We start from the raw sequence: 11539 nt of genomic DNA on the forward strand, positions 1-11539 counted from the left end.
GGCCGTGTCTGCGTGTCGGGTGGCACTGCTGTGGCTGCTGCAGAACAGAACCCGCTTCTTCGGGCCCGAGAGCCGGGAGCTGGAGTCAGGCCGCCCAGCACTCCCCTGAACCCCGTCCGAGAGGGAGACCCCGGGGTGCTGGTGAGGGGCGAGGGGACGGAGGCAGAGGGAGGCAGGGCCGCGGGGCAGCCGCACAGGCGGAGGCCTGCACGCTGCTCCCAGGGCGTCTCTGGGGACGTTAAAATAAAGCATTTGTGGTTGAGAGATGGGGCTGCTTCAGGGACACAGAAGGACCTGCATGTTGTCCCCCTTTTCTCTGCCCATTTTGGACTCTCTGCTTCCCCCCTTTTCTTTCAAACTTTCTGCTTCTTCCCCTCCTGCCCTTTTTGGCTTCCTTATGTCTGGGGTTCATTCCTAGAAGATCCCCTTTCAACAAGCGTGAGAGCATCTTGCTCCCTCGGTGGGTCCCAGGACCTTCTGGCCTGTTCCCAGATGCCAGGAGGCAGCGTGAGGTACAAGCCAAAGGGATGCACAGGTGGGAGCAAGGCAAAGTGGGGAAATGTGGGGAGACCTCTGACCAGATTTCAAAAGTAAAGAGCTCTGAGGAATCAACAAGAGTCGCCACCTGGCAGGGAGGGCCTGGCTCTGGCTTCTGAGCCCCAAGGGACCACATCCCAAAGCCTGTCTGTCCTCCGGCTGCCCTCCTCCCGCACCCACCGGCTTGTGTAGTCTCTACCCTTCTGACCTAGTTCAGAACAGACCCACTGGCCACTGGGGACAGTCGAGTCTTCAGCCCAGAGAGCCTGGGCGCCTGGCCCGGGTCACCCTCTCCTTGTAACCCTCATTGTTCAGTCGTGTTGGCTGACCCCCCAGGACACCCCCAGGGGCCAGTTCCCCTTCCGAGAGCCCCGACCTAGTTCCAGCCTTAGTAATTGCGTTTGGTGCCCCTGGAGTCTTACAAATGAGGACTTCTTGTCTTAACCGCCCCTGAGAGTCTATTTTTAATGTTCCATATTCTCCCCACTGATCGCCTCCCTCTGTCTGTCCTGGTTCTGGAACAGAGGATTGGGACTTCCTGCCTGAAGCCTGTGTGTCTCTAAAGGCCCTTTAATTATCCCCATTTTCCAGTTGAGAAAATTGTGACACAGAGAGGTTAAGTAACTTGCCCGGGATCACACAGCTAGTGAGTGACAAAGCCGGGATCTGAGCCCAGAGTCCAAGCTGTGTCTGATGGCACTTCCCCGCTGTGGTCACCAGATGACCTGGGCTCTCAGCGTCTGCTGTGCCCCTAACTCTCCATGTGACCTCGGAGAAGTTAGCGCCATCGTCCCTCAATCGAAGACGTCTTGGATTATAGGGCACTCTTTCATTTTATGTGCCACTAAGAAACAAAACAATGCTGCCGTCTTAAGTGGGACCCGCCAGCTTAAGGTACACCCCAATTTCAGAGACATCATAATGGGAACAGAATATGTGTCTTGGGGTCGATGAAGGCACTGGTTTCTCAGGGTCTCCGGTTCCTCGTCTGGGCGTCGGACTCCACAGCCCTGAGAGTCCTTCCTGACCCGCCAGTGCCACCCACAAGTGATGCTGTTGGGCGTCCCCTGCCGTCCTGCATCCCAGGGTCTCTAACGTCCGCCTGGAGCTGGCTCCTGGGATGAGCAGAGTTATGGACCCCCGTCCCTCGCTTGTGCTTTGGTCCTGGGGCCCTGGGGACCCTGGAGCTCCCCTCAGGCCGTTCCCAGGTCCTGAAAGCAGGACCTGTCCACCAGGAATGAGGGGAAGGACTGGACGGGCCGCTCCAGCACCTCCTGACAGGCTGACGCCTCGAATGCCCTCGGCCTTCAACAGCGTGAGCTGTGTGACCAAACGGACATGTCTGCAGGTGGCCCTTGTTCTTCCCTTCCCCTCACGGCCTCCTCCCCGCCCCGGCCCTTCCCGGCGCCCCGTCTGTGCCCCCACCACCACCACCAGAAAGCCCTCAGCCGGGCCTGGCTCTGGGCCATCTCTTTCCTGGAGCGAACGGTGCCCAGCATCACCGCCCCCACGCGTGTGCGCCATGTGCTTCCTCATCGAAGAACACACGCTTTCTCTTGCTCGAGACCTGCAGCCATCGGCCAGACAGGGTTTCCAGTTGGGAGAAAAGCCGTGCTCTAGGCCGGTTGTCTGTGATGCTCACCTGAGACCCCCACAAGGATCATTAACAGGACACCAGTGTGACGTCCATTCCTATTTTTCCTTTGGAGCTCAGGCACATAAAAGTAGATTAATCTTGAGTTTTAGATTATGACACACTGGCACCATGAGGTCATCAGAGCCATTGTTATTTGGTCAGTTAGTCAGTCAGTCAGTCAGTCAGTCAGAGAATGTAGTAAGCACTCAGGCACCTTCCACCCAGCACAAAACCTGGGTCTTTGACAATAACATCCAGCTCTTGTCATCAGACCGGGGCAAAAGCAACAAGATGCAGCCCCACCGGGCTTTCCCTCACTCCTCTGAAGACTGGCCCGGGGTCGATGGGTTGGAGGGTGGGGGACAGATGTTGCTCATCCTCGTTAGTAGACGGGACCCTGAGGCCCAGGGAAAGGAAACCAAGGCCACCAGATGCCGTCGGCTCCGCCTGCCAGACAGGACGGGATTGTTGTCCACAGGACGGTCAGAGCCCTGAGCCCCGGCCGCAGCAGCTAACCTCCTCTCTGTCCCCTCCCTTCCAGACTATGCAGAATTCATTTTCTTAGGACTCTTTATGTCCGAAATGTTTATAAAAATGTACGGGCTCGGGACGCGGCCTTACTTCCACTCTTCGTTCAACTGCTTTGACTGTGGGGTAAGTGGTCCGGTTTCGGGGGGTTTTCTCCTGCTCGTGCCCAGACGGCCGATGCCTGGGGACGTCAAAAGGGGAGAGGCGGGGTCCCTGGCCATGAGGGACTCGCCCGAGGGCAGGAAGGAGAGGACAGTTTCAAACACGGGCAAGCACATGCATGCAGGACTCTGCGCCCCTGCAGTGGGGGACGTGCGGACCCTCATAGAAAAGCAGGGGGCCTGGCCGTCCGTCTGTCAGAGACTCACCCCCGAGAGACCCACACAGCCGCCGGGAGACGCACACGAGGGTGTCCGAGCGGCCTTGCGTATAACACCCCAAACCAAACGACCCCAATGTCCGTCTGCAGTGGGATGACAGATGGGTTGGGGCCCAGCCGCCTGGTGGGAGACCCTGCAGGAGCCAAAGGCCCCCAGCGTGGCCACCCCGATGGCAGGGGGAGCCTCCCCCGCATAGAGGTGCATGGATGGAGGCGGACACGGGACAAAACCTGGTCCACACAGAAGGGTTCCACTCACGAAATTCAGATGGACGGAACTGAGCTAATTGGTCAGGAGTGACGCTTGGGTGCTTTCAAAAGGCAGAGAAGCCAGACAGGAAAGGGCCTGTGCTGTGCGACCCCACTCACGTGAAATGTCCAGAACTGGCACCTGTGCAGACAGACCGTAGATCCGCGCTGCCCGGGGCGGGGGGAGCTGGCGCGATGGCGCCTGGGGACGGGGTCTCCTTGGGGGGTGATAAGAATGTTCTGGAACTAGATAGAGGTGGTGGCTGTGCGACACTGTGAATGTGCTAAATGCTACTGAACTGTGTGCTTCAAACGGTGAGTTTTACGATCTGTGAATTGTATCTCAGTTTCTTTGAAATGCAAGGAAATAGTCACCACAAAATTCAGGAGGGTGGTTATGTCCACGGGGCCCCAGAGGCTTCTGGGGGGCCGACGTGTCCTACTTCTCGATGTAAATGGCAGACAGTGGGCATCAGCTTTGTCATTACATGGCTCAGGAATTCTTTGCTCTCTCGAAAGCTCTTAATAAATAAAAAGCAGGGATGAGGGTAGTCTGAGGCCCCCGCCCAGCTCCCATTTGGGGTGCCAGTGGGGTTGGGTTCCTGCAAGGTTCAGGCCCAGGGCATGTTTGCAAGGCCCCTGGGCATGAGACCAGGTCCCCGCTTGTAGGTCATCATCGGCAGCATCTTCGAGGTCATCTGGGCCGTCATAAAGCCCGGCACGTCCTTCGGAATCAGCGTGTTACGAGCCCTCAGGTTACTGCGCATTTTCAAAGTCACAAAGTAAGTGGTCAGGGCTCCCTGACGCCCTGACGGGGCGGAGGCCAAGCCAGCGTGTCGGGAAGAGGGGCTCAGCGGCCCGGCCTCCGCCCGCAGGTACTGGGCATCCCTCAGGAACCTGGTTGTCTCGCTCCTCAACTCCATGAAATCCATCATCAGCCTCCTGTTCCTCCTCTTTCTCTTCATCGTCGTCTTTGCCCTTTTGGGAATGCAGCTCTTCGGCGGCCAGTAAGTACTGAGCGGATTCTCCGAGTCCGGCTTCCCCCGGGGGGGGCCCGGCGTCCCAAGAACCCAGGCCCAGCTCTGCACGTGGACGCTCGTGCACTTGCCCGGATGGGCGGACCGTGGCTGCCGCTCAGGCGTCCTCCCGTGGAACAGAGACGCTAGAGCCTGGAGACGGGATGCAGAGCGCAGGGCCAGAAGCCGGGGAGAGGGGCCAGCATGAGATGTGTGTGTCCCCTACAGGTTCAACTTTGACGAAGGGACGCCTCCTACCAACTTCGACACTTTCCCAGCAGCAATAATGACGGTGTTTCAGGTACAGCCTCAGCTGGCCCCGCGCCGTCTCCCCAAGCCAAGCTCGGTGCCCACGTGGCCGCATGCCCAAGGTGTGGGACTGGCCCGGCTAGCACCTCAGAGCCTTTCCAGGGGGTTCTATCTCTTTAGGGGACAGAGAATGTGTGGAAAATGTGGCTTCACTCCCCTCCCTCCCCTGGGGGGTAATTTCTAAATGAGACCCTGAGACGGGGGGGGGGGGGGGGGGGGGTCGGAGTGAACCCTCCATGAAGCGGTTCTGACCCCTCACAGAAATTACGGTTCATAGCAGCGATCGCCACCCGTTTGTCTTTAGCACAGAGCTGTTCTGTCCCCAAGGACACCGGAAGTGTCTAGAAACAGTTTTGGGTGTCGCTGCTGGAGGCGAGGGTGCTCCTAGCCGGGGATGGACCACATCCCACGCGCCCAGGACGGCAGGAGAGCCCCGAGGTCGGCAGCGGGGAGGCTGAGAGACCCCGCCGCAGGGGTCCACATGTTGGAGCGCTTTTGCATTCACTTTATCCTCATGCACATATTGCCATATTTCATGCTGTGGGTCCCCCACGCGTGTCCCCTGGGTCCTTCCATGAGCTGCTGTCTGGCCCCTCTGTGCTCTTGCCTGAGGCTCCCGGGCGCCCGGTGCCCCCCGCCCCCGGGCACAGCGGCCGAGAAGGACCAGTGGATTTGTTGCTGAAACCCCAGGCACCCATTTCTCTCGGTCCTGGAGGCTGGAGTCCAGGACCAGGTGCCCGCAGGGTCGGCTGCTCCTGGCTCTGGACGGCCGCCTCCTCGCTGTGACCTCACACGGCAGAGAGAGACGGGGCTCGCGTCTCCTCTTCTCCCAGGGCACCCATCCCATTGCGGGCCCACCCCTGACCGCACCTCACCCCATTGCCTCCCGTCTCCCAAACCATCCCGCGAGGGTTCAGAGCCGCAGCGCAAGAACGTAGGCGCAGCTGGGGCCTACCGCGTCCCCTCGCCACCCCAGGGATGACAGGGTCCCTGGGTCACCTCTCCCTAGAGGCCGAGATGCGAGACCCTCGGGGCGGGGACGGCCCTTCCACTCGCAGACGGGCGGACGGGCCGAGGAGGGGCCGGCGGGGGCGTCTCGAGGGCCGAGGCTAAGCGGCTGCCGTGTGTCTCCGTCCCTTTCAGATCCTGACGGGTGAAGACTGGAACGAGGTCATGTACGATGGCATCAAGTCCCAGGGCGGCGTGCAGGGCGGCATGGTGTTCTCCATCTACTTCATTGTGCTCACGCTCTTCGGGAACTGTATCCACCGCGGGGCTGGGGGCAGACGTCGAGGGGTGCGAGGGGGGTTGGGACACCCAGACACCGTCTGAGAGGCGATGCTTTCCCTGACTCGGGCCTTCGCAGACACCCTCCTGAACGTGTTCTTGGCCATCGCGGTGGACAACCTAGCCAACGCCCAGGAGCTGACCAAGGTGGAGTGGCCAGGAGACGGGTCCTGTGGCAAAGGGATGAGCTGCCCGTGGCAGATCAGCACCGAGCCGGGCGCAGGGGATGGGCGGAGTCATAGCTTCTGCCCCTGGTGCACCGGGCAGCGGGCGGGCAGGGGGTGAGGGGAGGCGGTAAGGCAGCGGAGTCGCCCAAGGAAACAGACGGCAGGCTCCTCAAGTGCCCGCGGTAGCGAGTAGGCGGCACTGAGGGACCTCCAAGGACCAGTGCAGCCCCAGGCCAGCGGGCACTGCCGCCACCCGAAGCCTGAGAGGTTGGGCAGGCGGGAAGCACCCCACACGGGGCCCTGAGGCTCGGGCATGGCCGCGCGTGCTGGAGCAGTAAAGAATTAGCAGATGCTCGGGGTACCGCACGCTGCCGTATCTCCCTTTTGCAGAAGGGGAAACTGAGGCTCAGAAAGGCAGAGTCGCTGGCCCCAGAGGGCACAGTTAGGGCAGCTGCTGTCCACAGCATGGCAGGCTCTCAGCCCAGTTCTTGGCACACAGTGGGTGCTCAGTTAAAGGAGCCTTTGTTCGTCACGTGGCACGAGCGGGACAAGGACCAGAGCTGTCCTTGGACAGAGCTGGGAAAGGGAAGGCTGGGACTCAAACCCGGGCCTGCCAGCTCCAGAGCCTGAGCTCCCCACCCACACAGCCTGCTGGCTTCCACCCGAGGCCCGGCGGGCAGCTAACAATGAAAATAAGAATAACAGCAGCCACGGCCCGTGTGCCTGCCCGTCTCGTGTACCAGAAAGCCTGAGAGAGAGGGAGTTACTGCATGCATGTGACAGATGAGGAAACTGAGGCCCAGAGAGGAAACCACCTCATCACGTAGCGAGGAACTGAGAGAGCAGAGATGTGACTCCTCAAACAGCAGAAAAGAGAGCAGAGCAGAGGAAATGAGGGCAGAGGAGAATCTGGGGGGTCAGGTGAGACCCGCCCATGCTCGCCCAGTTTTCATTCATGGCCAGTGATGCTGAATTATCCAGGCAAAACCTGGTTCCAGGTGTCCCTTAGGGCAGCCTCGGACTCCCTGGGACTCAGGTCCACCTCCGCAAGGCACAGAGGAGGCAGCATTACTTTCAGTAACACAGCTCACATCCCTAGGATAGCCCATGAGCAGGGACGCTGGGAATGGTTGTACAGGTTGTGCACTGCACAAAGGAAGCTGGGCACCTCTTTGCAATCTGAGAAGGAGGTGTTGGGACACAGGCAGCTTGGAGCCAGCGGTGGTCCGGCCTAAGCCTTTCCCCAACAGCCCCATCGCAATGGGAGAATGTGTGCCATCTTCCTCTCAGCCTGGGGGGCCAGGCCCGGGGCCTCCCTCAGCTTTCACAGCCCTATCCCCAGCGCCTCGGGGTGTCGGGACATGCTCGTGGAACCGAACCGAACTGAGCTGGCCTTGCCAACCCTCCATCTCCCAGCCCTGGCGGGAGGGAGAGAGCGTTTCCTGGGCCCGGCTGTGACGGGGGGAAATGGAAGTCTCCGCCACCCCAGCACAGGCCACGGCCGGCCACCCGGGAGCCGGCTGGCACAGGGCCAATCAGGTTCCAAGGGCCCGTCCTCAGGGGCTGGCGTGGGGGAGAGGGGCTGCCGGGGGTGGGAGAGGGAGCGGGAGAAAGGCGGGCTCGTCTCCCGTGAGGGCTGGACACACTCCTGCAGACGCACATCCTGTCCCTCGTTTATCCCACAGACACGCCTGGGCAGTGACGCAAGGTGGGCGCCCTGGTGGTCTTTCATCTCATTTAATCTTCCCAGAAACCCCAGGACGCAGGGTCTCTGAGCCCGTTTTACAGACTTTGTCACTCATTCCAAAGCATTTATTAAGCACCTACTGTGAGCAAGGCCTGGTCTAGGAGCCAGGGCCACAGCAGCGAACAGAACAGGCAGAAATCCCGGCCCTCAGGGGGCTGACAGTCGAGTGGGTCCGACAGACAAGGAGTAAATCTGTCAGATGCTGATTAGCGCTAAGGAGAAAGGGAAGTCGTGAAAGTCGGGGAGAGTTGAAATTTTCGATGAGGAGTGTGAGGCGCAGAGAGGTTAAGTGACTTGCCCAAGATCACACAGCAGGAAGTGGAGGAGCTGGGATTTGAACCCAGCGGGTCTAGAACCTGTGCCCACAACCGCATGCTTGAAAGTGGGCGTGTTTTATTGTCCCCCCGGGAGCCTGTCGAAAATGCCGATTCCAGGGCCCAGCCCAGGCTCTCCGGGAGCCCTGGGGGTCCGCATTTGAGTGCTTCTGAGGCTGGTGGTCCAGGGACCCGGCTCTGAGAGATGCTGGGTGTGGCGCCAGGAGGAGGGGTGGCCGGCCGGGCCCACCCCGTGGTCGCTGACGGAGGATCCTGATCTGACCGCCACGAGGCGCTGAGGCCGGCGCAGGGGGCGGCCGTCGCACGCCCTGTCTGCCTGGCGGGTCATCTCTGGCCGTGTCTTCCCCGTTGCTTCTCCTTTGCTTTGTTGGCATTTCTGTTTTACCAAAGTGGCCACGTGAAGGCAGAAGACGGATGTGAAGCGCAAAAGCAGCTTTTTCTGTATGTATTTTTAAAATGCCTTCCCCCACCTGCCTCCTCTCTCCCGCCTGCCTGGAGGCGGTGGCAGTGCGTGGCGGCCGCGGTGCCTGTGTGCCCACACAGGCCTGCTCTGTGCTCTCAGTCCTGGTTCTGGGAGCTTAGCCACGGGAGAGCGAGGAGGATCCTGGCGGAACTTCCTGCCCCCGGGATGGGGCAGAGGGTCCCACCTCTGGGAGGGCGGGAGCCGTCCCCCCGTGCTTCTTTTGGCCCCACGTCCGCTGGGGACAGCAGGGGACAGCGAGCGCACGCGCAGGGTGGCAGGGCCCTGGGAGGCCTCCTGGCAGCGGCGGCGGCGACGCCTGGACGGGCCGACCCCCGGGCCAAGCCTGTTGGATGTTCCCACTGCCGCCCGGCCAGCGCAGGGTCGGAGGCCAGGCCCGGGCCCGTCCTCATCTCATGAACGGGGCCCCTGTGTGCTTTCAGGACGAGCAAGAGGAGGAGGAGGCCGCCAACCAGAAACTTGCACTCCAGAAGGCCAAGGAGGTGGCCGAAGTGAGCCCTCTGTCCGCGGCCAACATGTCCATCACCGTGTAAGTACGCCGCCCACTGGGCAGTCCGGCTGCTCGGCCTCCACACCCTCCCGGCCAAGAACGCGGGGGCTGGGAGGGGCCAGGCAGGCTGAGCTTTGGGAAGACGTACTTCTGTCTGCCACCTCTTTGTACTCAGTCGGTAGTTAACGAGCACCTACTGTGTGCCAGGCCCTGTTCTAGCTGCTGGGGACCTCATTAACGAGGGGCTAATGGGCAGAGGGAGTTGTGATTTTAAACAAAGTCATCAGGGAAGCTTCACTTAGAAGGTGACAAGGGCTGAGGAGGTGAGGGAGGAGCCATGGGGGGGTCTGAGGGAAGAGCATCCCAGGCAGTGGGAACAGCATATACAAAGGCCCTGAGGCAGAACGTGGCTGATGTGTTTAGGGGCCGTGAAGGGGGCCAGTGCGACTGAAGTAGTGTGCACGAGGGGCGAGAGGGGGAGGAGATGAGGGCAGGAGGTGATGGGGCACATCATGCAGGGCCTTGTGGGCCGTGGGGAGAACTTAGACTTTTGCCCTGTGTCAAGTGGGAGCCATGGAGGGTTCTGAGCAGAGGAGGGACGGGATCTGACTCAGCTGCTCACCAGCACCCTCTGGCTGCTGTCAGGGGAACAGACTGTGGGTGGTGAGGACAGAGCCTGGAGACGCGGTTGGAGATGACTGCATTGGTCCCGCAAAAGAGACAGTGGGGGCTGGACAGGGAGGAGGCCGAGGAGATGATGGGTGAAGCCAAATGTTGGACCGATCACAGAGGTCAAGCGGACGGAATTTGCTGGTGGAGCAGAGGGGGTCGGGGGTGACATTAGGGGCCTGCATGGAAGGGAGGTTTGCTGGTGCCAATGTTCTGACCTGTGCCTTTGCGGGGCAATGCATCATGGGACAGTGGGCAAGGGGCTTTCTTCGCTAAGGTGCCAGGAGGTGGCTGTGGAAGGGGGGCCCAGGGAGGCACCTGCTCGGTCAGGTGAGTTGAGGGGAGCAGCCTGCGGAAGGCCACAGCCGTCTAATAGTGCAGACTGAGCCCTGGGAAAGTCCGCACACCCCTGGCTGCTTTGCCCCGGCGGGTAAACACGCACCGCCCCCAGGCTCCCAGGCGCCCACCCTGGCTCTTCCTGGGCCCCCAGAGCTCCCATGATGCAGAGCAAAAGGGTCCCACAGGCACCACAGGGGCGTCCTGAGCCGGCTCCAGGTCAGCGTCCAGTATGATTGGCCGTCTCAGAGGTTAAAACACGTTGACCATCAAGACCACCCCAGGGGCTCACGTGCTCAATTCCACGAGGATGGACAGTGCTCGCCTGGCAGCACGTGTACCAAGAAGAGTGGAGAGAAGGACAGGGACGCCCACCTGGGCTGAGACCGCCCCCCGCCCCAGCAGACCAAAACGCCCAGCCGGGCCAAGAACCCACCTGGACCGACACACTTGTAAGGTCAAGGTGTCCAGTCAGGTTGGGTTTTTCACATAGTAAAGACGCCTTGTAGCGCAGAGATGCCCAACCAGGCCAAGATGCCCACCTGGGCGGAGACACCCATCTGGGCCGGGGCGACCACGTGGGTGGAGATGCCTACTGGGCGGGGATGCTCACCTGGGCTGGGACACCCACCTGGGCCGGGACGCTCACCTGGACGGAGATGCCTACCTGGGCGGGAATGCTCACCTGGGCCGGGACACCTATCTGGGCAGAGACACCCATCTGGGCCGGGATGCTCACCTGGGCCGGGATGCCCACCTGGGCCGGGACGATCACCTGGGCAGGGATGCCCACCCGGCTGGGACGCCCACCTGGGCGGAGACACCCATCTGGGTTGGGATGCCCACCTGGGCGGAGACACCCATCTGGGTCGGGATGCCCACCTAGGCTAAGGCATCACTGGGCCACGCCCCCCCACCAGCCAAGCGGCCCCGGCTGGCCCCAGGACCCCTCAGAGCCCTCACCCCTGCGCCACCCTTGCAGGAAGGAGCAGCAGAAGAACCAGAAGCCCGCCAAGTCGGTGTGGGAGCAGCGGACGAGCGAGATGAGGAAGCAGAACCTGCTGGCCAGCCGAGAGGCCCTGTACAGCGAGATGGACCCAGACGAGCGCTGGAAGGCGGCCTACGCGCGGCACCTGCGGCCGGACATGAAGACGCACCTGGACCGGCCGCTGGTGGTGGACCCGCAGGAGAACCGCAACAACAACACCAACAAGAGCCGGGCGGCCGAGCCGGCGGGGGAGCCGCGCCCGGGCCCCCCGCGCGCCGACGACCTCCTGCGCAAGCCGCGGCCGCACGAGCGCGCGCGGGACGCCGGCGTCCCCGGGGCCCCGGACGCGCGCCGGGCCTGGACGGGCGGCCCCGAGCCCGAGCCC

The 11539-nt window shown here is 61.7% G+C and overlaps 1 protein-coding gene across 1 annotated transcript in view; it reads left to right on the top strand.

Moving 5' to 3' along the window:
- CACNA1A (calcium voltage-gated channel subunit alpha1 A) overlaps window positions 1–11539 on the top strand; it is a 199242-nt gene that overhangs the window by 111879 nt on the left and 75824 nt on the right. Inside the window, exons 12-19 of the mRNA XM_046638279.1 lie at window positions 2715–2827; window positions 3999–4111; window positions 4205–4336; window positions 4574–4646; window positions 5798–5915; window positions 6021–6088; window positions 9094–9200; window positions 11149–11509. Of these exons, the coding sequence (XP_046494235.1) occupies window positions 2715–2827; window positions 3999–4111; window positions 4205–4336; window positions 4574–4646; window positions 5798–5915; window positions 6021–6088; window positions 9094–9200; window positions 11149–11509 (1085 nt within the window). The remainder of the gene's footprint in view (window positions 1–2714; window positions 2828–3998; window positions 4112–4204; window positions 4337–4573; window positions 4647–5797; window positions 5916–6020; window positions 6089–9093; window positions 9201–11148; window positions 11510–11539) is intronic.

This window comes from Equus quagga, chromosome 14 (assembly GCF_021613505.1).
Source record: "Equus quagga isolate Etosha38 chromosome 14, UCLA_HA_Equagga_1.0, whole genome shotgun sequence".
Classification (NCBI taxonomy): domain Eukaryota; kingdom Metazoa; phylum Chordata; class Mammalia; order Perissodactyla; family Equidae; genus Equus; species Equus quagga.